The sequence below is a fragment of the Budorcas taxicolor genome, chromosome 15 (assembly GCF_023091745.1).
Source record: "Budorcas taxicolor isolate Tak-1 chromosome 15, Takin1.1, whole genome shotgun sequence".
Taxonomy (NCBI): domain Eukaryota; kingdom Metazoa; phylum Chordata; class Mammalia; order Artiodactyla; family Bovidae; genus Budorcas; species Budorcas taxicolor.
The window spans coordinates 17155001-17182614 of record NC_068924.1 but is presented as its reverse complement, the minus strand read 5'-3'; the positions used below and the strand labels follow the sequence as shown (position 1 = coordinate 17182614).

General features: G+C 37.3%; 1 protein-coding gene across 1 annotated transcript in view; it reads right to left on the bottom strand.

Annotated features, from left to right (window-relative positions):
* CUL5 (cullin 5) overlaps window positions 1-27614 on the bottom strand; it is a 123644-nt gene that overhangs the window by 57417 nt on the left and 38613 nt on the right. Inside the window, 2 exon segments of the mRNA XM_052652802.1 lie at window positions 154-330; window positions 13323-13422. Coding sequence (XP_052508762.1) covers window positions 154-330; window positions 13323-13422 — 277 coding nt within the window.

Here is a 27614-nt window from a genome sequence, read left to right as displayed (position 1 = left end):
AAGAAGCAATATTATTCAATAAAACGCAGCAAAAGCTGAACAAGAGTTTGTTTACATGTGAAGTAGAAAAACCCATTTCAGTGCAAATTTTGAAAGTCTTCAACTCACCCTACTTCTGAAGAATATTAGGGAAAACTGAGGAAACTGACTTACCTTTCGAACAATACTGTCTTCTACATTTGATTTTTTATTGCTGCCCTGTTTACCCATTAAAGTAATCTCTAGTTGACAGAAAGGCTTCGGTAAAATATCACACTGTGTAAAAAATTTTCGCCATTCAACAATGTAAGCTTTTAGCAAAGCTGTATCATCTTGATGGCTCAGTACTCGCTGGAAAAAAAAAGAATAATTTTTAAATAAACACAAGTGCTAAAAGAAAAATAAAACATATTCATGCCACAAATTTAAGTTACTGTATACTCTAAATTATACTTAAAAGAAATTAAAACATATGTATATACACAAGAAAAAAAAACATGTTCACATATAGTGAACATATAATAACGTTCATTATTATAATGAACATTTTACAATATATACAGATGTTGAATCACTACATTGTATACTAATAAAATGTTATGTGTGAATTATATTTTAATTAAAAAAAAATCCTATATCCTTTAGCTATTACCTTCCTACCCTTCTCCTTTCTTGGCTGTGCCCTCCTCACCTAGCCCTACGTAATCACTAATTTATTTTCTGTGTCTATATATTTGCCTGTTCTGGGCTTTCATATGGATGAAACTATATAATATGTAGACTTTTATGACTGACTTCTTTTACACGCCACAGTGTTTTCAGGGCTCATCCACGTAGTATTATAGGTCAGTACTTTCTTCCTAAATACTATTCCATTTTATGGACATAACATTTTATTTATCTACTTGTTCACTAGTGAACATGTGGATCATTTCCAACTTTTGGCTATCATGTACAATGCTACTATAAATGTCTGTCTACCAAAATAAGAAAATGTTCACCAAAAACTTACGCACACTTACCAAAAAAAGAGAGAGGATTCAAATATCTCAATTCAGAGCTGTAAGAGGAGACACTGCAACTGATACCACAGATATAAAAAGGATCATAAGAGACTACTATGAACTATTGAATGCCAACAAACTTGACAACCTACTAGAAATGGATAAATCTCTAGAAACATACAATCAACCAAAACCTTTTTCTGAAGAAAAAGAAATGTAAACAGATTACCTGTAAGTTATTAATACTTCATTCACAATTTAAAAATTCCCAACAAGGGAGATTGGTTCAAGATGGTAGAGCGAAGGACGTGTGCTCATCTCCTGCAAGAGCACTGAAATCACACTAACTGTTGAACAACTGTCAACAAGAGGATGTTGGGACTCACCAAAGGAAGATACAAAAGACAAAGGAAAAGTTGCAACGAGATGCCAGGAGGGGCACAATCGCAATAAAATCAAACTCTATACCTATGAGGTGGGCGGCCCACAAACTGGAGAACAATAACATCAAAAAAGTTTTCTCACTATTGCAAAGGTTCTGAGCTCCACATCAAGCTTCCCAGCCTGGAGATTCTGGCAAAGGGACAAGGAATTCCCAGGGAAACTGAAGGCCAGTGGGATTTGATAATAGAACTTCCACAGGATTGTGGAAAACAGACTTTGCACTCCTGGAGGGCATACACAAAATCTTGTGTGCATAAAGAACCACAAGAAAGGAGTAGTGATCCCACAGGAGATTGAGCCAGACTTACCTGCTACTGTTGGAGGGTCTCCTGCAGAGGTGTGAGGTGGCAGTGGCTCACCATGACACTGACAGCAGCAATTCTAGAAAGTGCCACTGACACTGGAGGATGCCGTCTGCCCTACAATAGAGCCTACAGACTCCAGGGCTGGGTTGCTTCAGGCTAAACAACTAACAAGGAGGGAGCACAGCCCATCCATTAGCATAAAATGGGATTAAAGTTTTATTGATCATGGTGCTGCCCACCAGAGCAAGACCCAGTTTTTCCCACTGACAGTCCCTCCCATGAGGAAGCTTGCGCAGTCCTCTTAGACAGCCTCATCCACCAGACGGCAGACAGAAGAACCAAGAAGAACTACAATTCTGCTGCCTCCAGAATAAGAACAACAATCACAAAAAGTTAAATAAAATGAAAAGGCAGAGGATTACATCCCAGATGAAGGAACAAGATAAAATCCAGAAAAGCAATTAAACGATATGGAGATAAGCAACCTTCCAGAAAAAGAATTCAGGATAATAACAGTGAAGATGATCCAGAATCTTCAAAAGAGAATGGAGAGGATGTAAGAAATGTTCACCAAAGACCTAGAAGAACTAAAGTGAGAACCAACAGAGATAGACAACACACTAGAAAGAATAACAAAATAATTGTGGTAAGAGAATGGATAAGTGACCTGGAAGATGGAATGGCTGAAATCACTGCTTCAAAACAGAATATAAAAGAAGAATGAAAAAAAAAAAAAAAAGTACAGCCTAAAGACCCCTGGGACAACCTAAAACACACCAACTTTTGTATTATAGGGGTCCCAGAAGGAGAAGAGAGAGAAAGGACTCAGGAAAGTATTTGAAGAGATAACAGATGAAAACCTCCCTAACATGGGAAAAGAAATAGTCAACAAAGTCTAGGAAGCAGAGAGTCCCAGATAGGATAAACCCAAAGATGAAAACACTGAGACACATAGCAATCAAACTGCCAAAAATTAAAGATAAACATGAAATATTAAAAGCAATAAGGGAAAAATGACACACACACAAAAGACATACAAAGGAACTCCCATATGATTATCAGCTGATTTCTCAACAGAAACTCTGCAAGTCAGAAGAGAGTGGCACAGTATATTTAAAGTGATGGAAGGAAAGAACCTATAAGCAAGAAAACTCTACCCAGCAAGGATCTTGTTTAGATTTGATAGAAAAATCCAAAGCTTTACAGACAAGCAAAAGTTAAGAGCATTCAGCACCACAAAACCAGCTTTACAACAAATGCTAAAGAAATTTCTCTAGGAAGGAAACACAAGAGAAAGAAAAACATATAAAAATAAGCCTAAAACAATTTAGAAAGTGGTGCCACCAAGGGAGCCCAATAGGATCATACATATTCATAGTTACGTTAAATGTAAATGTATTAAATGCAGAAGCGAAAGACACAGACTGGCTGGGCGAATAGAAAAATAAGACCCATATCTACAAGAGACCTACCTCAGATCTAGGGATACTTACAGACTGAAAGTAAACAAATGGGAGAAGGTAGTCCATACAAATGGAAATCAAAAGCCAGAGTAGCAATATTCATAGCAGACAAAACAGACTTTAAAACACAGACTGTTGTAGGAGACAAAGTAGGACAGCACATAATGATCAAGGGATCAATCCAAGAAGAAGATATAACAATTATAAGTAAATAAGCACTCAACATATAAGGCAAATACTAATAACTATAAAGGAAGAAATTGACAGCAACACAATAATAGTGGGGGGCTTAAACATCCCACTTTCATTAATGCACAGATCATCCACAGAAAATTTATAAGGAAACACAGGCCTTAAATAAATGACACATTAGATCTGATAGACTTAAGTGATATTTATAGAGCCCTCCACCGAAAAGCAGCAGACTATACATTCTTCTCAGTGCACACAGAACATCCTCCAGAACTGATCACATGCTGGGTCACAACGTGAACCTTGGTAAATTTAAGAAAACTGAAATCATATCCAGTATCTAGTCTGATCATAACACTGAGACTAGAAATAAACAAGGGGAAAAAAAACTGTAAAAAACACAAACATGTGCCAGCTAAACAATATGTTACTAAACAACCAATTGATCACTGAAGAAATGAAAGCGAAAATTAAAAAATAACTAGGGACAATAATGATGAAAGCACAATGGTCCAAAACGTATGGGATGAAGCAAAAGCAGTTCTAAGAAACAAGTTTACAGCAATACAATCAAGAAACAAGAAAAATCTCAAAGAACCTAAGCTACACCTAAAGAAACTAGAGAAAGGAGGACAAACAAAACCTAAAGGTAGTAGAGGGAAACAAATTATAAACATCTTGGCAGAAATAAATAAAATAGAGACAAAACAATCACAAAGGTCAATGAACTGAAAGCTGGCTCTTTGAAAAAATAAACAAAATTGATAAACCTTTAGCCAGACTCAGCAATATAAAAAGGGTGAAGACTCAAAGCAATAAAATTATAAATGAAAAAGTTACAACTGACTCCAAAGAAACCAAGGATCATATGAGACTACTATGAGCAACTGTATGCTAATAAAATGGACAACCTGGAAGAAATGGACAAATTCTTAGAAAGGTACAGTATCCCTAGACCGAATAGGGAAGAAACAGAAAGTATGAACAGACCAATCACAAGCACTGAAATTCCAACCGTGACTGTCATTTAGAGAAGATTAACATTTAGAGAAGAGTTCACATCTATGCTTCTGAAACCGTTCCCAAAAAATTGATGAGGAAGGAAAACTTCCAACTTCCAAACTCATTCTATCCAACAATACATTAAAAAGATCATTCACCATGATCAAGAGGGATTCATCCCAGGGATACAAGGATTTTTCAATATCCGCACATCAATCTATATGACACGTCACATCAACACATTGAAGAATAAAAACAGTATGATCATCTCAATAGATGCAGAAAATTTTCACAAAATTCAGAACCCATTTTATGATAAAAACTCTCCAGAGAGTGGGCACAGAGGGAACATAACTTGAACAGAATAAAGGCCATATACGACAAACCTGTAAGTAACATCATATTCAATGGTGAAAAGCTGAAAGTATTTCCTCTAAGATCAGGAAAAAGACTAGGATGTCTACTCTCACCTTTATTCAACATAGTTTTCAAAGTCCTTGCTACAGCAATCAGAGAAGAAAAGAAAGTAAAGGGAATCTATATTGGAAAAGAAGTTAAACTGTCACTGTTTGCAGAAAGTAATACTATACATAGAAGATCCTAAAGATGCCAACAAAAAACTACTAGTGCTCATCACTGAGTTTAGTAAAGGTGCAGGTTACAAAATTAATACACAGTAACCTGTTGCATTTCTATACACTAACAATGAAAGACTGGAAAGAAAAATTCAAGGAACAATTACATTTACCATCACATCAAAAAGAATAAAATACCTACAAATAAACCTACCTAAATGGACAAAAGACTTGTACCCCCAAAACTGCAAGACACTGTTGAAAGAAAAAGACAAACAGATGGAAAGTCATACCACGTTCATGTGTTGGAAGAATCAATATTGTCAAAATAACTATACTGCCTAAGGCAATCTACAGATCCAATGCAATCTCTATCAAATTACCAATGATATTTTTCATAGAACTAGAACAAAAAAATCTTAAAATCTATATAAAGACACATAAGATACCGAACAGCCGGGCAACCTTGGGAAAGAAAAACAGAGTTAGAGGAAATCAGACTCCCTAACTTCAGACTATACTACAAGCTACAGCCATCAAAACAGTATGGTCCTGGCACAAAAAACAGAAATATAAATCAATGGAACAGAATAGAAAACCCAGAAATAAATCCATGCACTTACGGTCAATTAATCTATGGCAAAAGAGGCAAGACTACATGTTGGAAAGACACCGTTCAACAAATGGCGCTGGGAAACTGGACAGCTACATGTAAAAAAAAAAAAAAGATAATTCTTTAATACCATACACAAAAATAAGCTCAAAATGGATTGGAGACCTAAATGTGAGACTGGACACTATAAAACTCCTAGAGGAAAACAGGTAGAACACTCTCTGACATAAATGGCAGCAATATCTTTTTTGATCCATCTCACAGAATAATGGACATAAAAGCAAAAATGAACAAACAGGATATACTTAAAGCAAAAGGGTTCACACAGCAAAGGGAACCACAGAAAAACAAAAAGAGAGCCCACAAACTGGGAAATGATGTGGAAAACAAGGGTCTCCAGAATTTACAAATACCTCATAATGCTTAACAACATCAAAACAAACAACCCAATCAAATATTGGGCAGAAGCGTTAAATAGGCATTTCTCCAAAGAAGACATACAGATGGCCAAGAGAACATAAAAAGATGTTCAACAACACTAATTTACAGAGAAATGCAAACCAGAACTACAATGAAATATCACTTTACACCAGTCAAAATGGCTATCATCAAAAAATCCATAAACATAAATGCTGGAGAGGGTTTGTAGAGAAGGTAACCCTCCTACACTGTTGGTGGGAATGTAAACAGGTAGATACACTATAGAGACCAGTATGGAGGTTCCTTAAAAAGAATAAAAATAAAGCTACCATATGACCCTGCAGTCCCATTCCTGAGCACGTATCTGGAGAAAAAAATGATCCAAAAAGATACAAGCACCTGTGCTCACTGAAGCACTGTTTAATAGCCAAGACATGGAACCAACCTAAATGCCAGTCAACAGAGGAATGGATAAAGAAGATGTGGACATATATATAATGGAATATTACTCAGCCATTAGAAAGAGCGAAATAATGCCATTTGCAGCAACATGAATGGACTGAGAGATTGTCACACCGAGTGAAGGAAGACAGAGAAGGAGAAATATCATAGAACGTCCCTTCTATATGGACTCTAAAAAGAAATGATACAAATGAATTTACTTATAAAACAGAAAGACTCATAGACTTAAAAGGACAAACTTACGGTTACCTGTACACACTGCTATATTTAAAATGGATAACCAAAAAATACCTGCTATATAACACATGGAACTCTGTTCAATACTATGTGGCAGTCTGGATGGGAGGGGAGATTGGGGAAGAACAGATACATGTATATATGTGGCTGAGTCCCTTTGCTGTTCACCTGAAACTACCACACTGTTAATCAGCTATACTCCAATACAAAACAAAAAGTTTAAAAAAATGATCTTGAGAAAACTGGTTAGCTTTTTGGAAAAAGAATGAAGTTAGATCCTTACTCCAAAGTATAATTCAAAATAAAGTCCAAATAAACTAAGTGTCCAAAATAAAAAGAACTGGCTAATCAGTTTCTGGATGGAGAAATCCATTACAAACAAAACAAGAAAGGTGGAAGATACCATTAAAAAGATTAATAAAGATTTATAATCTAAATGTTAAAAAAATAAAAGAAATGATACAAATAAACTTACTTACAAAACAGAAACAGACTCACAGACTAAGAGAACAAACTTAAAGTTGCAAGGGGGTAGGAGAAGAATGGAGAAAGCAATGGCACCCCACTCCAGTACTCCTGCCTGGAAAATCCCATGGATGGAGGAGCCGGGTAGGCTGCAGTCCATGGGGTCGCGAAGAGTCAGACATGACTGAGTGACGTCACTTTCACTTTTCACTTTCATGCATTGGAGAAGGAAATGGCAACCCACTCCAGTGTTCTTGCCTAGAGAATCCCAGGGACAGGGGAGCCTGGTGGGCTGCCGTCTATGGAGTCACACAGAGTCAGACACGACTGAAGTGACTTAGCAGCAGTAGCAGTAGTGGGGGAAGGGCTAAGTAGGTAGTTCGAGATTGACATATACACACTGCTATATTTAAAATAGTATTGATGTATGGTAGAAACCCACATAATATTATAAAGCGATTATACTTCAATTAAAAATTAATACACTTTAAAAAATAATAAAATGGATAACCAACAAGGGCCTACTAAAAAGCACTGTATAATTCTTCTCAATGTTATGTGGAAGCCTGGGTGGGAGGGGACTCTGCAGGAGACAGATACATGTATATGTATGGCTGAGTCCCTCTCAGTTCCCCTGAAACTACTGTCACAGTGTTAACTGGCTATATCACAACACAAAATAAAAAGTTAAAAAAAAAAAAAAAAGCTCACAAACACAGATCCAAATGGAAAAGGAAACAGTTTTCATTCTAATCCACCAATTACAAATGCGTTTCGTAGAAAAAAATATTGCCAACAAATAAAGTCCAAGATCAGATGGTTTCACTGCTGAATTTATCAAACATTTAAAGTAGAACTAAACTGGAGCCTCTTATACAGAGTGAAGCAAGCCAGAAAGAAAAACACCAATACACTATACTAACGCATATATATGGAATTTAGAAAGATGGTAACGATAACCCTGTATGCGAGACAGCAGAAGAGACACAGATGTATAGAACAGTCTTTTGGACTCTGTGGGAGAGGGAGAGGGTGGGATGATTTGGGAGAATGGCATTGAAACATGTATACTATCATATATGAAATGAATCGCCAGTCCAGGTTTGATGCATGATACTGGATGCTTGGGGCTGGTGCACTAGATGACCGGGAGGGATGGTACGGGGAGGGAGGAGGGAGGGGGGTTCAGGATGGGGAACCCGTGTGTACCTGTGGCGGACTCATGTTGATGTATGGCAAAACCAATACACGAAAAAAAAAAAGTAGAACTAATACTAATCCTTCTCAAACTCTTTTAGAAAACAGAATAGGAGGGAACACTTCCAAACTCATTTATTAGCCTAGCATTACCCAAATCCCAAAATCAGACAAGGAAGCCAAAATAAAATTACAAATCAGAATCGCTGATGAATATCGATATAAGGAATTCTGAAAAAAAATCAGCAAGCCAAATTCCACAGCATCATACACCATGATCAAGTAGGATTTTATTTCAGGCATTTAAGAATGGGTCCACACTTAAAAAGTAATGAATGTGATACACCACATTAACAAAATGAATTAAAACCATGATCATCTCAATGGATACAGAAAAAAGCATTTGACAAAACTCAACATATATTTATGATTAAAAACTTTCAACAAAGTAGGTATAGAGGGAATGTACCTCAACTTAATAAAGAACAAGCCCTAAGCTAACATTACATTCAATGGTAAAAAGTTGAAAGCTATTCTTCTAAGATCAGGAATAAGACAAGGATGCCTACTCTTACCATTCCTATCCAACACTACTGGAAGTCTTATCCAGAGCAATTAGTTAGGAAAAAGAAATAAAAGGCACCCTAATTGGAAAGAAAGAAGTAAAACTGTCACTACTTGTTGATGACATGATACTATATATAGAAAACACTAGAGACTCCATTAAGAAATAAATAAATTCAGTAAAATTACAGGTTGGAAAAATCAATATATAAAAATCTCCTGAGTTTTTATACACTAATAACAAACTATCAAAAAGATATTAGGGGGAAAATATTCCAGTTAAAATCTCATCTGAAAGAACAAAATATCTAAGAACATTAATAAATTTAAGAGGTAAAAGACCTACACTGAAACACTGATAAAAGAAACTAAGACACAAATAAATGCAAAGATATTCTGTGCTTACAGATTGTTAAAATTCTATTGTTAAAATGTCCCCTCTACTCAAAGTAGTATAGGTTTGTTATAATATCTATCAGAATTTTAATGACATTTTTCACAGAAATAGTACCAAGAATACTAAAATTTGTAGAACTATAAAAGACCCTGGATAGCCAAAGTAGTCCTGAGAAATAACAAAGCTGGAGGCATCATGCTTCCTGACTGCAAATTACTTTACAAAGCTAGAATTAAAACAGTATGGTACTGGCATAAAAGGGTCTTCCCTGGTGGCTCAGCAATAAAAAATTCTCCTGCCAATCAACAGTGTTACAAAGAGTTGAGCATCACTTACCGACTAAACAACAACAACAAATGGAACAAAGTGAATACGTTGTTCAATAAAGTTTTTGGTGAAAATGAAAAATGTGTCTCATTTTTACTTAAAAACAAAAGGAACCTTTTGACCAACTCAATAGAGCATGGTGACTACAGTTAGTAATAGAACAGCACACATTTGAAAGTTGCTAAGAAAAGTAAATCTTGAAAGTTCTCATCATAAGAAAAAAATTTTGTAACTATGTGTGGTGATGGATATGAAGTAGACTTATTGTGGTAATCATTTTGCAATACGTACATATCATTTTACAAAATATACAAATATCAAATAACTTTGTTGTATACCTGAAACTAGCATAACGTTATATGTCAATTATACCTAAAACAAAACTTGTGCACAAATGTTCACAGCACCATTATTCAAAATAGACAAAAAGTAGTAACACTCCAATGTCTATCAATGACAAATAGGTAAACAAAATACAGCATAGTCATACAATGGAATAGGTCTTTCCTGATGACTCAGTTGGTAAAGAGTCTGCCTGCAATGTGGGAGACCTGGATGCAATCCCTGGGTCAGGCAGATCCCCTGTGGAAGGAAATGGCAACCCACTCCAGTATTCTTGCTTGGAGAATTCCATGGACAGAGGAACCTGGTGGGCTCCAGTCCATGGGATCACAAAGAGTCAGACACACAACTAAGTGACTAACACTTTCACTTTCATACAATGGAGTATTACCCACCCATAAGAATGAAATAGTGCTAAATGGTACAACATAGATGAAACTTGAAAAACATTACTCCAAGCAAAAGATGCTAGTCATAAAAGGCCAAATATTATAGGATTCCATTTATAGGAAATGTCTAGGATAAATAAATCCACAGGAACAGAAAGTAGATTACTGTTTGGCAAAGGGAAGGAGGAGTTTATGGGGGAGTAACTGCTAATGGGTACAGAGTTTCTATTAATATCTGGGCTGATGTATATGTTAGTCACTCAGTCTTGCCAGACTCTTTGTAACCCCACGGACTGTAGCCTACCAGGCTCTTCTGTTCATGGAATTCTCCAGGCAAGAATACTGGAGTGGGTTACCATTTCCTTCTCCAATCTGGGCTGATAAAAATATTCTAAAATTAGGCAATAAACACACAAAATTATAAAGTTTTAAAAGGAATTTTCTGGTATGCAAGTTTATCTCAATTTTTTTTAAAAAAGATCCTAATGTATTTCTCCACTGGACTTTAGCAGGTCCTGTGATTAACTATGACCAACAGAATGCTGCAGATGTGACTCTGATACTTCTGAGCCAAGATCTCAAGAGGTTTTGCAAGACTCCACTATCACTTCAAAGACTGGTTTCCCTGAGAACGAAAAACCACGAGGGGGAAAAAGCCCCAGAAGGAAGCCAGTACAGTGCCAAACACCAGAAATTAAAAAAAAAAGCTCTCTTAGACCATCCAGTCCTTGCAGATCCACCACCTTACTGCTGCCACATTAATAAGCTTAGGCAAAATCAGGCGAGCCTAACCCAAAATGCTAAGTCACAGAATTATGTACAAATAGGAGAGTTCTGTTAATCTTTCGGAGAAGGCAATGGCACCCCACTCCAGTACTCTTGCCTGGAACATCCCATGGACAGAGAAGCCTAGTAGGCTGCAGTCCATGGGATTGCTAAGAGTCAGACATGACTGAGCGACTTCACTTTCACTTTTCACTTTCATGCACTGGAGAAGGAAATGGCAACCCACTCCACGGGGGAGCATGGTGGGCTGCCGTCTATGGGTTCACACATAGTCAGACACGACTGAAGTGAGTTAGCAGCATGTTAATCTTTAAAAAAGAAAAAAATTCAATATCCTAATAACTTTCTAAGCACTGTACATTTATTTTTACTTCCCTTTTTTGTCATTTAAAATAATGTTATAATCAACATTTTAATGCTCACTACCTGCCCCATTTGGGAGATTTGGTCCTTCCTGACCAGAAAAGCCAGAGAAGGCAATGGCACCCCAGTCCAGTACTCTTGCCTGGAAAATCCCATGGACGGAGGAGCCTAGCAGGCTGCAGTCCACGGGGTCGCTAAGAGTCGGACACGACTGAGCGACTTCACTTTCACTTTTCACTTTCATGTATTGGAGAAGGAAATGGCAACCCACTCCAGTGTTCTTGCCTGGAGAATCCCAGGGACAGGGGAGCCTGGTGGGCTACCGTCTATGGGGTCGCAGAGAGTCAGACACAATTGAAGCGACGCAGCAGCAGCAAGCAGCAGCAAGAAGATAAGCTCAATTAGTCTAGAAATTGAGTTTACTAAACTCACAAAGCTAGATCTTCTTAAAAATGTTTTAAAATTATATACTTATGTCTGGCACTGCTGGTCCTGAAATTTAACTGCTCTGAATTACTGGCGCTAAATCCTAGCTTCAAGTTCTTGCTAAGGTCTGCATTCCAAACTTTTTGGATCAAGTTACAGTGAAACACTGAAGATATTTTGTTTTCTAGTATGAAATATATTTCTAAATATTTCTAAGATGATTCTTTCTGAGCCCATTTCCAGAAACTAAAGAATGATACTTTGTCGATTTGAAATAAACATGATTTATCTTCATCAAAAGTCATTAACAGATAAGCTGATATGCTTTCCAATTCAAGAAGAAACAATTTTTCCTTAAACAGTTCTAGAAAAATGTATCTTTCGATTAAATTGTGATATTGAAAGATTTAATTTTTCTAAGCAAAGTTGAGATGATTTATTTTCATTAAAAGATAATTTTTGTATAAAACTCTAATTTTTAAAAAATCACTGATCAACATGGCAGAATTAATGGTATCAACAATAAGACATTTCATTTTGTAAGTAATATCCAATGTGACATCATCCTTATTTCATCAGAATGAAATATATACCAATCATTACTCAATTTCAGTCAAGTCATATATTCATTTTTAATTTCCAACTGCTAACATTAATATTCAACAAAATTTCTAACAGACTTTTACTAATGTACAAGATAACGATGCAAAAATTCAAATAAAGAATAAGAAATTCTAACTCTATTTTCCAACTTTATTTTATAGAAAGGAAAATAACCTTATGTTCTTAGGCCTTTCTTCAAAGTGATAAACAATGCATCAGTGATGCCAGAGTTGATCTGAAATAACACTTTACCTCTGCATTAATTTTTCCCAAAAGACAAAAGTGTCAGTAAAGACAAAACAAACAAACACCTAAATGAGCTCTGCCTTCATTTTAATATTAAACATGTGTACACAGTACCAACCCAAGAATACTGAATTTCAGCTCAGCAGGAGCAATGCGAAAGACAGTCCAAGAATTATACAGTCAGACAATTATTCAGAATCGAAAAAAACTACTGTCAGCCTGAAAAGAGGTATTAATTGTGAAGAAAAAAAAAGATTTATGTGGACTGATATGTGGCCAATAATAATGGTGGGGGATTCTAAAGAATATCTAAGAATGAAATTCTTTATAGTGTCTTTTACTTGAGGTAACTAAATATTTGTTTGAAAGAAATGCCACTATGGGAGGAGAAAACAATAAATGACTATCATTTCATTAAAAAATTTTAACTAGCAAGTGTGTCAAAGTTTATGTGATATTTTAAAATTACTTCAGGATGATACTGAGTAAAGTCTTAAACAATATAAAGATGCAAAACTTACTGCCTGTGCTTGCTTAATAAACTCAAGAATATCTTCTTTTAAAGCCTGATGAATTTTTGCTGGGCCTTTATCATCCCAGAGACAGACTGCATGTACATCCCTGTAAAAAATAAAGCAGGTAAACAAACATTAACACTGGAACAAGAACAAACACAAAACTGTTTTGTTTCAATACAAACATGGATCATGCTAAGAGTGCTTGAATTCATTCATATGAACCAAGCATTCTTTGTAAGGTTTCTCATACAGGTACACTTGCTTCTATTTTTATTTTCTTTGTTACTGTTTTCCTTAAATCTTTGCCACTTTTTTGATTACATTTATAAATTTAAAAAGTATCTCTGAATCAGACTTCCAAAGTTAAATACTACCAAAATTTTCTTGTGCAAAGACAACTATAAATTCTTCAATATGTAACACTATATATATATATATATACACACATATAAACTATCCGTTTTTAGAAAGTTAGTGATTTAAATACTATTACAACAAAACTCCAAATTTCTCCCAAATATTCATCACTTTTACACATCAATTATCACTGTGCCTCCTTTATCTAGAATACACATATACTCACTGATTCACGTTACTGTACAGCAGAAACTAACACAACATTGTAAAGCAATTACAGTCCATTTAAAAGATAAATCTAAAAAATTTAAGAGAAAAAAAGAAAAAAAGAGTGACTATTTCAACTTTCTAATACAACAAAATACAAAATTTAACTTTTCAGAAAAAAAAACTATAATCGATTGAAATAAAAAAATAAATAGAGGGCTTCTCTGGCAGCTTGGTGGTAAAGAATCTGCCTGTGTCTGATCACTGGGTCGGGAAGATTCCCCTGGAGAAGGAAATGGCACCCCACTTCAGTATTTTTGCCTGAGAAATCCCATGGACACAGGAGCCTGATGGACTACAGTCTGGGGTCGCAAAAGAGTCAAACATGACTTAGCGACTAAACAACAACAAAATAAACAGAAAGAGAAGCTCTTTAAACTCTAAAGCTGACATATTTTACCCAAAAGGTCATTCATTATAGAAACATATTTAATATTAATACATGTTCACAGAATGAGTTTTTTAATTACTACATAGTACAGCAGGGAAACATAACAAAAGCTAGAGTCTTATACTGTGTGTACGTGTGTGCGCTCACACACAAGCACTTAGTCTGACTCTTTGCAACCCCATTGACTGGGGCCCCACAGTCTCCTCTGCAGAATTTTCTAGGCAAAAATTGCCTGGAAAAGTTGCCATTTCCTTCTTCAGGGGATCCTCCCCACTCAGGCACTGAACCCCAGTCTCTTGTGTCTCCTGCATTGGCAGGCAGGTTCTTTATCAGCTGAGCCACCAGGGAATATAGTCTTATACTGGGGATTCTCTTACTCAAAAAATGTTCCCCAGTACTTTATAGAGCCCTATATACACTTTAAAATCTACATTATGATTTTTAAAAAAGCAGAAAAAAAAGGCCAAAGAAATTATCTCTAGAATCCTAACGTATAATAATGGCCAAATAGTTTGTTTTATATTCAGATTCTTAGGGGTGTAATCATAACCCAAAATTTTGTCTATATATTAATTTGAACTTGTTTTCATCATTTGTTAAATTCAGCTTAATAGTGCCATCTGGTCCAGAGTAGATGTAGTTAAGCACACAAATATTTGTTAAAGAACATAATAGGTAACATCCAACTGCTCATGCTGTGCTAAATCGCTTCAGTCATGTCTGACTCTTTGCGACCCTAAGGACTGTAGCCAGTCAGGCTCCTCTTCCATGGAACTCTCCAGGCAAGAACACTGGAGTGGGTTGCCATGCCCTCCTCCAAGGGATCTTCCCAACCCAAGGATCGAACCCACGTCTCTTACATCTCCTGCACTGGCAGACAGGTTTTTTTTACCACTAGCACCACCTGAGAAGCCTCATCCAACTGCTGTGTGTCAGCTGCTCAGCTGTGTCAGATTCTTTACAACTTCATGGATTGGGGCCTGCCAGGCTCCTCTGTCCATGGGATTTCCAGGCAAGAATACTTGAGTGGGTTGTCATTCCCTTTTCCAGGGGATCTTCCCAACCCAGGGATCAAACACAGGTCTCCTGCATTGCAGGCAGATTCTTTACCATCTGAACCACCAGGGAAAGCCCTCCAACTGCTTCAGTTCAGTTCAGTCACTCAGTCGTGTCCAACTTGCGACCCCATGAATCGCAGCACGCCAGGCCTCCCTGTCCATCACCAACTCCCGGAGTTCACTCAGACTCACGTCCATCCAGTCAGTGATGCCATCCAGCCATCTCATCCTCTGTCGTCCCCTTCTCCTCCTGCCCCCAATCCCTCCCAGCATCACAGTCATCCAATGAGTCAACTCTTCGCATGAGGTGGCCAAGGTACTGGAGTTTCAGCTTCAGCATCATTCCTTCCAAAGAACACCCAGGACTGATCTCCTTTAGAATGGACTGGTTGGATCCCCTTGCAGTCCAAGGGACTCTCAAGAGTCTTCTCCAACACCACAGTTCAAAAGCATCAATTCTTCGGCACTCAGCTTTCTTCACAGTCCAACTCTCACATCCATACATGACCACTGGAAAAACCACAGCCTTGACTAGACAGACCTTTGTTGGCAAAGTAATGTCTCTGCTTTTGAATATGCCATCTAGGTCGGTCGTAACTTTCTTCCAAGGAGTAAGCGTCTTTTAATTTCATGGCTGCAATCACCATCTGCAGTGATTCTGGAGCCCCCAAAAATAGAGTCTGACACTGTTTCCACTGTTTCCCTATCTATTTCCCAACTGCTTTCTGCTGCTGCTGCTGCTAAGTCACTTCAGTCGTGTCCGACTCTGTGCGACCCCATAGACGGCAGCCCACTAGGCTCCCCCGTCCCTGGGATTCTCCAGGCAAGAATACTGAAGTGGGTTGCCATTTCCTTCTCCAATGCATGAAAGTGAAAAGTGAAAGTGAAGTTGCTCAGTAGTTCCGAACTCTTAGCAACCCCATGGACTGCAGCCTACCAGGCTCCTCCGTCCATGGGATTTTCCAGGCAAGAGTACTGGAGTGGGGTGCCATTGCCTTCTCCTCCCAACTGCTTACTATATGCTAAATACTATTCTAAGCTGTTTTAACTCTACCTTCACAGCAACGCTGATATAGTACAGTTTTATTGCTATCTTAGAGATGGGGAAACTGAGGCAGAGAAAAGTTATGTAACATTTCCAAGATTACACAGCTAGTATACAGTGACCACAGGCAACTGGGCTCCAGAGCCCACTATCAAACTGTTTTCTCTTAATTTACTCTTATACCTTTCCAATCCATCCAACAGTCCAACAGTAGCTAGAATGATCTTCATAAAATTCAAATTACATCTTTTTGCCTCTGTATTTGTGGCTTTCCAGGAGGCGCCAGGGGTAAAGAACCTGCCTGCCAATGCAAGAGACTTAAGAGACTCAGGGTTTGATTCCCGGGTCAGGAAGATCCCCTGGAGGAGGAAATGGCAACTCATTCCAGTATTCTTGCCTGGAAAATTCCATGGACAGAGGAGTCTGTCAAGCTACAGTCCACGGGGTCACAAAGAGTCAGACAAACTGAAGCGGCTTAGCAAGCATGCCCACCTCTATATTTAAAATCTTCCAACGGTTTCCTATTGTTCTTTGAATAAAGTACAAAATAGTTAACTGACCTCTGTAATACCTCTGCGATCTCACCTCATGGCTAAAGAAATCTAGAGTTTAAAAGAAAAAACTGATACAAAAATAGATTGATTATATTTCAATAAGTTTACAACTACTAAGGCTATAAACACAAGATGGTTTAGGAACCCAAGGCAAAGGAAAGGGTGGAAATGAGGGGTAAAGAGAAAAGGGGCAGACTCCCTGGAAGAGATGATTTCTAAGTTTATCTCAAAGAACAAGTGGGATTAGTATCCCTGCTTACTCAGACCCACTGTGACACATGCTGGAAAGGCTCAAATGTGACTTGAGTCTCGTTAGGGCAAGAGAGAATGGTGTGGTACTGGGTCCCCAAGAAAGAGCCAAACTTGTGATCCACATGTCTTCTCCAGCTCTCTTTCCTCAACTTCCAGGAACTTCTGCATGTTGTTATGTCATGGAAGAAGATCGTCAATACACTCTTTCCTATTTGAAACTCAATACTTCTCACCACCACATGACAGAACATGTTGAGGCTCCCGGCCAATTCTCATACACATTTTGAGGAATATAATATATATTGTGCTGGCCAAGAAGTTCATTGGGTTTTTTCTGTAAGATGTTATGGAAAAACCCAGAAGAATTTTTGGCTAATCCAATTCTTAAGAAGTATATGATAATACCCTTTAAAGCCCTTTATGTTCCTCTCTCTAATCCTACTCTCTCATTCCTCCCCAAAAGTAACTAAGTCTGAATTTGCTGTTTTGGGTTTTCAAGTTTTACAACATACTATGAGAGTTTCTGATTACAGAAATATATCAAATAATATTTTCAAATAACTTTTTTTACTCAACGTGTTTCTGATATTTACCCACGAAAGTGCATGTAGTTCTGATTCATCTGTTACATCAAGCGGCACTTCAACATAAAAGGGAAGGAATGGATGAGCAATAAACATCTGAAATTAAGTCTGAATGAATAAGAACACACTCTCTTGGAACATACAATCAAAGTACTTTTAAAAAGGAACCTCTTGGACTTCCCAGGTGGTCCAATGGTTAAGAATCCGCCAATGCAGGAGACACGGGTTCAACCCCTGACTTGGGAATATCCCACTTGCCGTGCAGCAATTAATTCCATGTGCCACACCACTGAGCCTATTCTCTAGAGCTCACAATCCACAACTAATGATCCCTTGATCTGTAACTAATGAGCCTGCGTGCCTAGAGCCCATGCTCCACCAAAGAGAAGCCACCACATCACAACAAAGTATCCTCCACTTGCCACAACTAGAGAAAGCTCATGCACAGCAACAAAGACCCAATGTAACCAAAAAATAAATATTTTTTTTTAAGTAAAGGAAATTGTTTTTAAATACTTAAGTATATTAAAAAAGTCAAGGAGCTGGGAAATGGGAGAATGATGAAATAAAAACTTTTTTTAAGGTTTTAAGTGGAGAGACAGAAAGGATGAGAAAAGAAGCAAGAGGTAAGAATTATTTCAAAGGTTTCAACTTCTTTAGGTTAAAAAGAAAAGAGAAACAGTACGACCGTGATGCAAAAAAATAGGTATTCTGCTTTTAAGTAACAGTAGTACCATATACTACTTTTTTTTTTTTTTTTGGTCACATGGCAGGACATGTGGGATCTTACTTCTCTGACCAGGGATTGAACCATTGAACCGGCGCCTTTTGTAGTGAAAGCATGGACTCTTAACCATGAGGGAAGGTCCAATATCATATACTTCTGATTGAGAGAAAGGAACCACTAACGGAAGTAAACTTTCAGATTAACAAAAAAAGGAAAAGGAAAAATAAAGAAACAATAGTATTTAATAAGTGGTAAACTATAGAAGGAATAAAAAGTCTATCAGTTATAATATTAAACCTAAATAAACCATCCCATTAGAAGAGAATATACCTTTCAAAAGGACAGATACTATGATTCTACTTTGTGAGGTACCTAGAATAGACAAATTCAGAGACAAAAAGTAGAATGAAGGTTACCAAAGGCTGGGGGAAAGAGGTACAGTTATTGTTTAATTGGTACAGAGCCTCTGCTTGAGATGTGAATGTTCTAAAAATGGAGAGTGTTGGTGTTTGTACAACATTATGAATGAACTCAATGCCACTGAATCATACACTTGAAAATGGCTAAAATGATAAATTTTGTGCAATGTACAATTTTACAAAAAAAAAATTTAATGGCTTAAGAGATACTAGGTGAGTATAAACTGAAAGAAAGCAGAGTGGCAATATTAGCATCATCCAAAGAAGAATTTAAAGTTATAAGGATTGGTGACAGGAACATCATGTAATGATAAAAAAGCATCATTTATTAATGTATGTCCATTTATTTACACCAAAAATATACATAGTAAAAAGCAAAACAAATAGAAATGTAAAAATGACATATTTGAACACTTTAAAACATCCTGTTATCAGGAGGATGAAAACATCAGGCTCAATCAACAATGGCTTAGATTACTAGATTCTTTTTCTCATATAACAAGAAATTTAGAAGTAGGAAGAGGCTGGTGTTTTGTTCAGAGACTCATCAAGACCTTTCTCTCTCCACTTTTGTCACTTTAGGCAGAACGTGCTAGCACATTAGGTCAAAGGCGGAAAGGGAAGAGGGTGCCAGGTACATTAGTTAAATTCATCTGGAAAGCAAAATCTTCCTAGATGCCCTCCGATAGGTGTATTTGCCAGAATGTGTAATGTGCCCAGCCACCTTAGCAGCAAGAAGTGAATATTAAATTATCCAGCCTCCATAGTGGGAGGAACGCAAGGCAAAGGCGTAAGGCCTAGCCAATCAACAGTGTCTGCCAGAGACTTTCTCAACATTTAAAATCTAGAAGAAAAAAATTAAAGACATGCAGGAATTTAAAAATACAATTAATGGAGGAATTCCCTGGCAGTCTCTGTGCTCTCACTACGGAAGCCTTGGGTTCAATCTCTGGTTGGGGAACTTAAATCCCATAAACCAAGGGGCACATACCAAAAAATAAAAAAGTTAATGTCTATGACTTACTAGGCAGAGATTCTTGCAACTCACAAAAAGATTAATTTTTCCTAAGAGCTCAGTCAAACACACAAAATTTTTTAAAAATAATTTCATAGGTTGTTTCACTGATTATAATCCATAAACAAATAAATTAAAACTTCACTATATAGAATTTCAGTTCCTAGATAATGCATGGATTAAAGAAAAAACAAAAATTACTAACAAGAAAGAGAAAGAAGAACATTTCATACCACAAAACCTATGGTGACCATACAAGTGGTATTAAGAAAAAAAAACAGGAGGCAGGGATCAAGATCATCCCCAGGGAAAAGAAATGCAAAAAGGCAAAATGGTTGTCTGAGGAGCCCTTACAAACAGCTGTGAATAGAAGAGACGCAAAAGGCAAAGGAGAAAAGGAAAGATATACCCATTTGAATGCAGAGTTCCAAAGAATATCAAAGAGAGACAAGAAAGCCTTCCTCAGGGATCAATGTAAAGAAACAGAGAAAAACAATAGAATGGGAAAGACTATGCCAAAGCCTTTGACTGTGTGGATCACAATAAACTGTGGAAAATTCTGAAAGAGATAGGAATAACAGACCACCTGACCTGCCTCTTGAAAAATCTGTATTCAGGTCAGGAGCCAACAGTTAGAACTGGACATGGAACAACAGATTGGTTCGAAATAGGAAGAGGAGTACGTCAAGGCTGTATATTGTCACCCTGCTTATTTAACTTGTATGCAGAGTACATCATGAGAAACACTGGGCTGGATGAAGCACAAGCTGGAATCAAGATTGCTGGGAGAAATACAAATAACCTCAAATATGCAGATGACACCACCCTTATGGCAGAAAGTGAAGAACTAAAGAGCCTCCTGATGAAAGTGAAAGAGGAGAGTGAAAAAGTTGGCTTAAAGCTCAACATTCAGAAAACTAAGATCATGGCATCTGATCCCATCACTTCATGACAAATAGATGGGGAAACAGTGGAAACAGTGGCTGACTTTATTTTCTTGGGCTCCAAAATCACTGTAGATTTGTAGATGGTGATTGCAGCCATGAAATTAATAAAGACACTTGCTCCATGGGAAAAAAGTTATGACCAACCCAGACAGCATATTAAAAAGCAGAGATATTACTTTACCAACAAAGGTCTGTCTAGTCAAAGCTATGGTTTTTCCAGTAGTCATGTATGGATGTGAGAGAGAGACTATAAAGAAAGCTGAGCACTGAAGAATTAATGCTTGTGAACTGTGGTATTGGAGAAGACTTTTGAGAGTCCCTTGGACTACAAGGAGATCCAACCAGTTCATCCTAAAGGAAATCAGTCCTGAATACTTTGGCCACGTGATGCGAAGAGCCGACTCATCTGAAAAGACCTGATGCTGGGAAAGACTGAAGGTAGGAGGAGAAGGGAACGACACAGGATGAGATGGTTGGATGGCATCACCGACTCAATGGACATGAGTCTGAGTAAACTCTAGGAGCTGGTGATGGACAGGGAGGCCTGGTGTGCTGCAGTTCATAGGGTTGCAAACAGTTGGACACAACTAAGCAACTGAACTAAAGAAAAAAATATTACTTGAAAGCTTTGATTGTAAAGAAAAATGTTGAAAAGAATTTTAAAACTAAGAATCTAATAAAAGAACTAAGAAACCAAAGAACAAAATAAACTGGAGACCAAAAAGAAAACAAAAAAAGGAATATTATTTTTTCGAATAACTAATTTTTCCTTGTTTTCTTTTTCTATTTTCAATTATTTTGTATTTCATTAATTTTGTCTTTTGTCTTTCCTTCCTTCTTTCTTTAAGTTTAGTTGGCCGGTTTTTTCCTCATTTCTTGAAATAAAAACTTAGACTGTGTACTTTTAGCATTTTCTGTGTAATATATGAATCGAAGGCTATGAATTTGTATTGCACAGTTGGTTCTAATATATTTTGATAAATCATATCCAAGTAATTTTTATAGCTTGATTATGTGAAAAGACCTATAAAATGGATCAACTCCTTAATATCCACATGGAAGAAAAATATGTAGGATTGGGGATAAAAAGTGAGATATAACCACATATACAATATAAGTATACTACTTGTAATTCTAAGGCAACAAATTTCTAAATCTACCAGAAACTGAAATGAGGGGTGCAAACAGATACTTAGTTCCAATTTTAAATGGAATGCTTCCAACATACTATTACTGGGATATAGCTGCTAAGAGACTTATAGCTGATCTTTACCAGTTTAAAGAATAATATTTTCATTTTTTATATTTCATTTTGGAAAGATCCTATGTCTTTTCTCCATCTACTAAGATGACTGATTTCTGATATGATTCTGTCTCGTTCTATTTGTTTTCTGAGTTCAATCTTCATTTCATTATTTCCTCAACTTTTGTTGATTTCTCTCCTCAGCTCTTAAATTTTCAGTTCAGGTTTGTTTTATAACCCCACATGGTTGTGTGAAAACACAGAACTCAGTCTGAAGTGCTGTATTTGTGTTCTACTTCATAGCTGGTTTCTGTGGGACAATTTTTATCACCTAAAATGTTATAATTTATGTACTTTAAAAAATAGTTTTGGATAGGTAATGTCTGCTTTTTCCTATTTACATTCATTTCATGGTCAGGGCTTCCCTGATAGCTCAGTTGGTAAAGAATCCACCTGCAATGCAGGAGACCCCAGTTGATTCCTGGGTCGGGAAGATCTGGTGGAGAAGGGATAGGCTACCCACTCCAATATTCTTTGGCTTCCCTTGTGGCTCAGCTGGTAAAGAATCCACCTGCAGTGCAGGAGACCCCAGTTTGATTCCTGGGTCAGGAAGATCCCCTGGAACAGGGATAGGCTACACACTCCAGTATTCTTGGGCTTCCCTTGTGGCTCAGCTGGTAAAGAATCTGCCTGCAATGTGGGAGGACCTAGGTTCAATCCCTGGGTTGGGAAGATCCTCTGGAGAAGGGAAAGGCTACCCACTCCAGTATTCTGGCCTGAAGAATTCCATGGACTGTATAGTCCATGGGGTCACAAAGAGTAGGACACAACTGAGCAACTTTCACTTTCATGGTCAGGATTCCTAGTTCAAGAGCACCTCCTTCAGTTTAGGGTAGTAACGCCCAGTTTCTTTTATGGCCAGTGTTGATAACAGTGGAGAAAAGGGTTCCATTTCTGCAGAATCCTTAAATCTTCTAAATATTTTGTTGTCTGAAAATATGTTCATCTTGCCTTGAACATGACTGAAAACTCGACTAGGTAAAGAACACTAAGTTCAAAATAATTTCCCTTTAAATATTTAAAGAAAAACGTGTCAACCTCCTGCTTTCAATTTGGCCAATGAGGTGCATAGACAGTCTGTTTTGCTTGAAAGGTTAACTGTTTTTTTTTTAAATTTCTAAGAATTAGATTATTTTCTTTATCCTTGGAATTCTGAAATTAAAGGCATGTGCAGGCATGATTTTTTTAGCACTTTCAATATGAAGATGGGAAGTGGGATGAATTGGGAGATTGGGATTGGCAATATTTACACTACTTATAAAATAAATAACTAATGAGAACCAACTGTACAGCACAGGAAACTCTACTCAGTGCTCTGTGGTAACCTAAAAGGGAAGGAAACCACAAAAGAGGGGATACATATATATGTGTGGCTGATGCACTTTGCTGTACAGCAGAAACTAACAGCACTGTAAAGCTGTTTAAATACGTGTGTGTGTGTGTGTGTACATATATATATATATATATACATATATATGTATATATATAACAGTCAAAAAGACAGAAGAAGAAACAGGAGAAAAAAAATAAGAGGAGGAGGAAGATCTGTAGGGCTAGGTAGGGAGATACAGGATTTCAGCCCCAGGAAATGTCCTCTTATCCTTGGGGACTATATCCTCTCCTCTACTATCTCTGTCCTCTCCTTCTGGAACCTCTTTTAAGTATGTGGTGGCTTAGTTGCTAAGTCGTGTCTGACTCCTGCGATCCCATGGACTGTAGCCCACCAGGCTCCTGTGTCCATGGAATTTCCCAGGCCAGAATACTGGAGTGGGCTGCCATTTTCTTCTCTTTCCTTCTCTTTCTCTTTTAAGTGTAAGTTAGCCAAATTCTAAAGACATTCTCGTATTTCTTCATTTTTATTTAATTTTCCACACTCTGGTCTACATTCAAAGAGAACTCTTTTTTATTTTTCTACTAATTTGATATTTTTAAATTAATTAACTTTTATTTTTTATTATAAAGATCTCTTCTTTATCTTGACTATTTCATTTTCAAAGTTGTCTCTTCTCATTTTACTTCTCTCTAGTGATATAAACTAGAATGTTTTTTGAGCTATCTTCTAAACCTTTCATCATCTACTTACTCTGAGGTACAGCCTTGAGGATGGCCCCCAATGATCCCTGTCTCCTGGTTGGTATCTGTACCCACATATAAGTTCCCTCCAACAGTATACAAGCATTTGTCTGTGTGATCAATAGCATACAAAAGATATGATGGTCTAAAGAACCTGCTATGTAGTATAGGGAATTCTACTCAATATTCTGTAATTGCCTATATGGGAAAAGAACTAAAAAGAAAAAAAAGAGTGGATATATGTATTCATATAACTGATTCACTGTGCTACACATCTGAAACTAGCACAACATTATAGATCAACTATAATTAAAAGAGAGCAAGTGAGAGAGAAAGATGATGGTTTGTAATTTCCAAGATTTATAAAATGGGCATCCCTGGTAGTTCAGTGGTTAAGAATCTGCCCTACGATGCAGAGGACACCAGTTTGATCCCTGTCCAGGAAGATTCCACATGACACGAAGCAACTAAGCCAGTGTGCCACAACTACTGAGCCCCTGCTCTGGAGCCCAAGAGCCGCAACTACTGAAGTCCAAGTGCCTTGGCGCCCACGCACCGCTAAAGGAGAAGCCACCACAATGAGAAGGCCACTCACTGCAGCTAGAGAAAAAAACCGAGCAGCAACGAAGACCCAGCAGAGCCAAGAAAAAACCACCATGACTTCTGTCTTGGGAACACTCCTGCTCTGGGGAAAGCAAGCTGCGCAACAGTAAGCAGCTTTATGGAGGGTTCCACACAGTGAGAAACTGAGCAGCTAGTGAAGAACTGAGGCCTGACAATACTCATGTGGGTAAGCTTTGAAGAAGATCATCCACTCCTAGCTGAATATAGGCCTGGATCTTTGCCTGGAGCTTGACTGCAACCTCGTAAGAGATCCTGATTTAGAGTAACTCAATTAAGCTGCAATCAGATTCCTGACTCTCAGAAACTGTGAGACAATAAATGTTTGTTATTTTAAGCTGCTACACTTCAGGGTAATTTGTTTTGTGGCAGTAGATAACTAATAGAAACAACAAAGAAGGCAAGGGACTACTGTAATCATTTAGGCAAGATAGCGGCGGGCGCGGGGGGAGACAAATGGGATGGAAAGAAAGCCAAGAGATAATAAAAATCTACGAAATCTAGTAATCAGATGAATATGAAGGAGTAAAAAGAGAAAACAGGAGGTTGACAGAAGCTTCCAGATTCTTTATTTCAGACTACAAATGACAGATTTTCATCATTCTGTATCTGGAGTACTTACAGAACTTAAGGGACAGACATATGCTGGAAACAACAGGCCACATAGATATGGAAGTTCAACTTTGAAGATGATCTGGATTGCTTATATAGATATGAGAACTCAGACAAAAGAGTAAAAAAAGCAGAACTCTGGAGAAAACCAACATTTAAGAGGCACAAAAGGGATGAATCAGCTAACATGACAGGATGAGGCAGACAAGAGATAGGAGAAAAAACAGGAAAAAGTGGTATCATAAAAACCAACTTAGGAACAAGAAAAACATTTCAAAATTAAAGATGAATTTTAAAATAAAATATTAAAAATAAAGTCTCACAAATTAAAAATAATTTATTTTCCAATTTTGGCCTCAATGTCATAAACCAGAGTCAAACCAAACAATATATATCTAAAGCAGCAGCTCTCAACTGAGGATGGTACTGTTCCCTCAGACACTTGGAAATAAGAGATTTTTTTTTTTGTTCCAATAAATGAGGGGTGGGGAGAAGCATACACAAAAAGTATCCACTACTAGAGTTTATGAGGCTGAAGGCCAGAGATGATAAACATGTCACAATACGCAGAACAATCTTTTATAACGACCCAGAATACCAATAGCACCTCTACTGAAAAATGATTCAAGTTATGAGAAAACAGTCAATGCAGTCCAATACAAACATATTATTTTAGTACCTCAAATTTAGAAAGATATAAGTAAACTAAAGGTTATTAACTAACAAGGCTAAATAGGCTAAAATTTGGAAAGGTTTTAATTAATGTAGGTCTTACAGTTGGCGATGACATGGTAACATATACAGGAATCTTTTTTAAATACATATATTCATTATTTGTGAGGCTGCAAGGGGTCTTAGTTACGGCATGTAGGACCTTCGATCATGGTCTTTAGTTGTGGCATGTGGGATCTAGTTCCCTGACCAGGGATCAAGCCCAGGCTCCCTGCATTGGGAGCACTGAGTTTTAGCCACTGGACCACCAGAGAAGTCCCCTACAGGAATCTTTTAACCTAAAAGGATTACATATATTGAGCAGCCTTGGATAACTCCAGATCAAGGATTTTTAGAAACAATGTGCTGAGGCCACTAACTATAGCAAGTACTATTTCTGCTGAGATGTATAGTTTAAGCAGGAATCACCACACCACTATGCTAACTTTCCCAGTCAGAAGTGCACAGAGATCAAGCATTATTCTACATGATAAATCAAATTATCAAACAAAGTGGCAAAAATACAACAAAATAGAAAAACCCACCACATTCAATATATTGTTCATAAAATATATTTGATTAAATAATTTAAGAAAAATACACATATACAGGAATGCTATGAAGTTTTTAAATGTCTCAGCTGCTTCTTACTAAATTCTAACTTCTCAAAAGGCCAAATCATGGATATAGGTTAATATAATGCAAGGAGTTCTATGTTATTTAAGATTAAATTATTTTCTCATGAGGGAAAGAAAAAAAATGAGAACAGCTTAATGTGTATAGATTATTCAGTCACACATCTACAACTCACTGATACAGTATTTTACTAGTGTGTGCACGTGCACACACACACACATTATACCAGGTATGAAACTACTATCCTTAGGAAGACACAGTTGCAAGATTAGTTCTTGACTGGCAGGACTTGAGTTTTGCAAGAGCTCTTACCACTTCCTGAAAAAAATCACTCACTGTGCCTAAACTGCTGCATAAAAATTTTATTTTTGTCAAACACTTGCTTTTTGTCTAGAAGTCTAGAATTTTGGTTCACCTTAGGCAGAACCTGCCTTTGTAACCATCTCTATTAAAAGCCCTGGGCAGTGAATTTTTAAGAAGCTGCCCCGGTAGACAGCATTTCATATGTGTTGTCACAATTAGTCGCTATAGGAATTAAGTGGATATGTTCCACTGGAAGAAGATGCTTGGAAACTTGAATCTGGTTTCTCCTGGCCTTTACCAAAGAAACTTTGTTGCACTTTGCTTTGTACCCTTTACTGTATAACTGATAGCCATGAACACAACTATATGCTGAGTCCTATGAATCTTCTTAACAATCACTGAACCTGGGAGTGCTCTTAA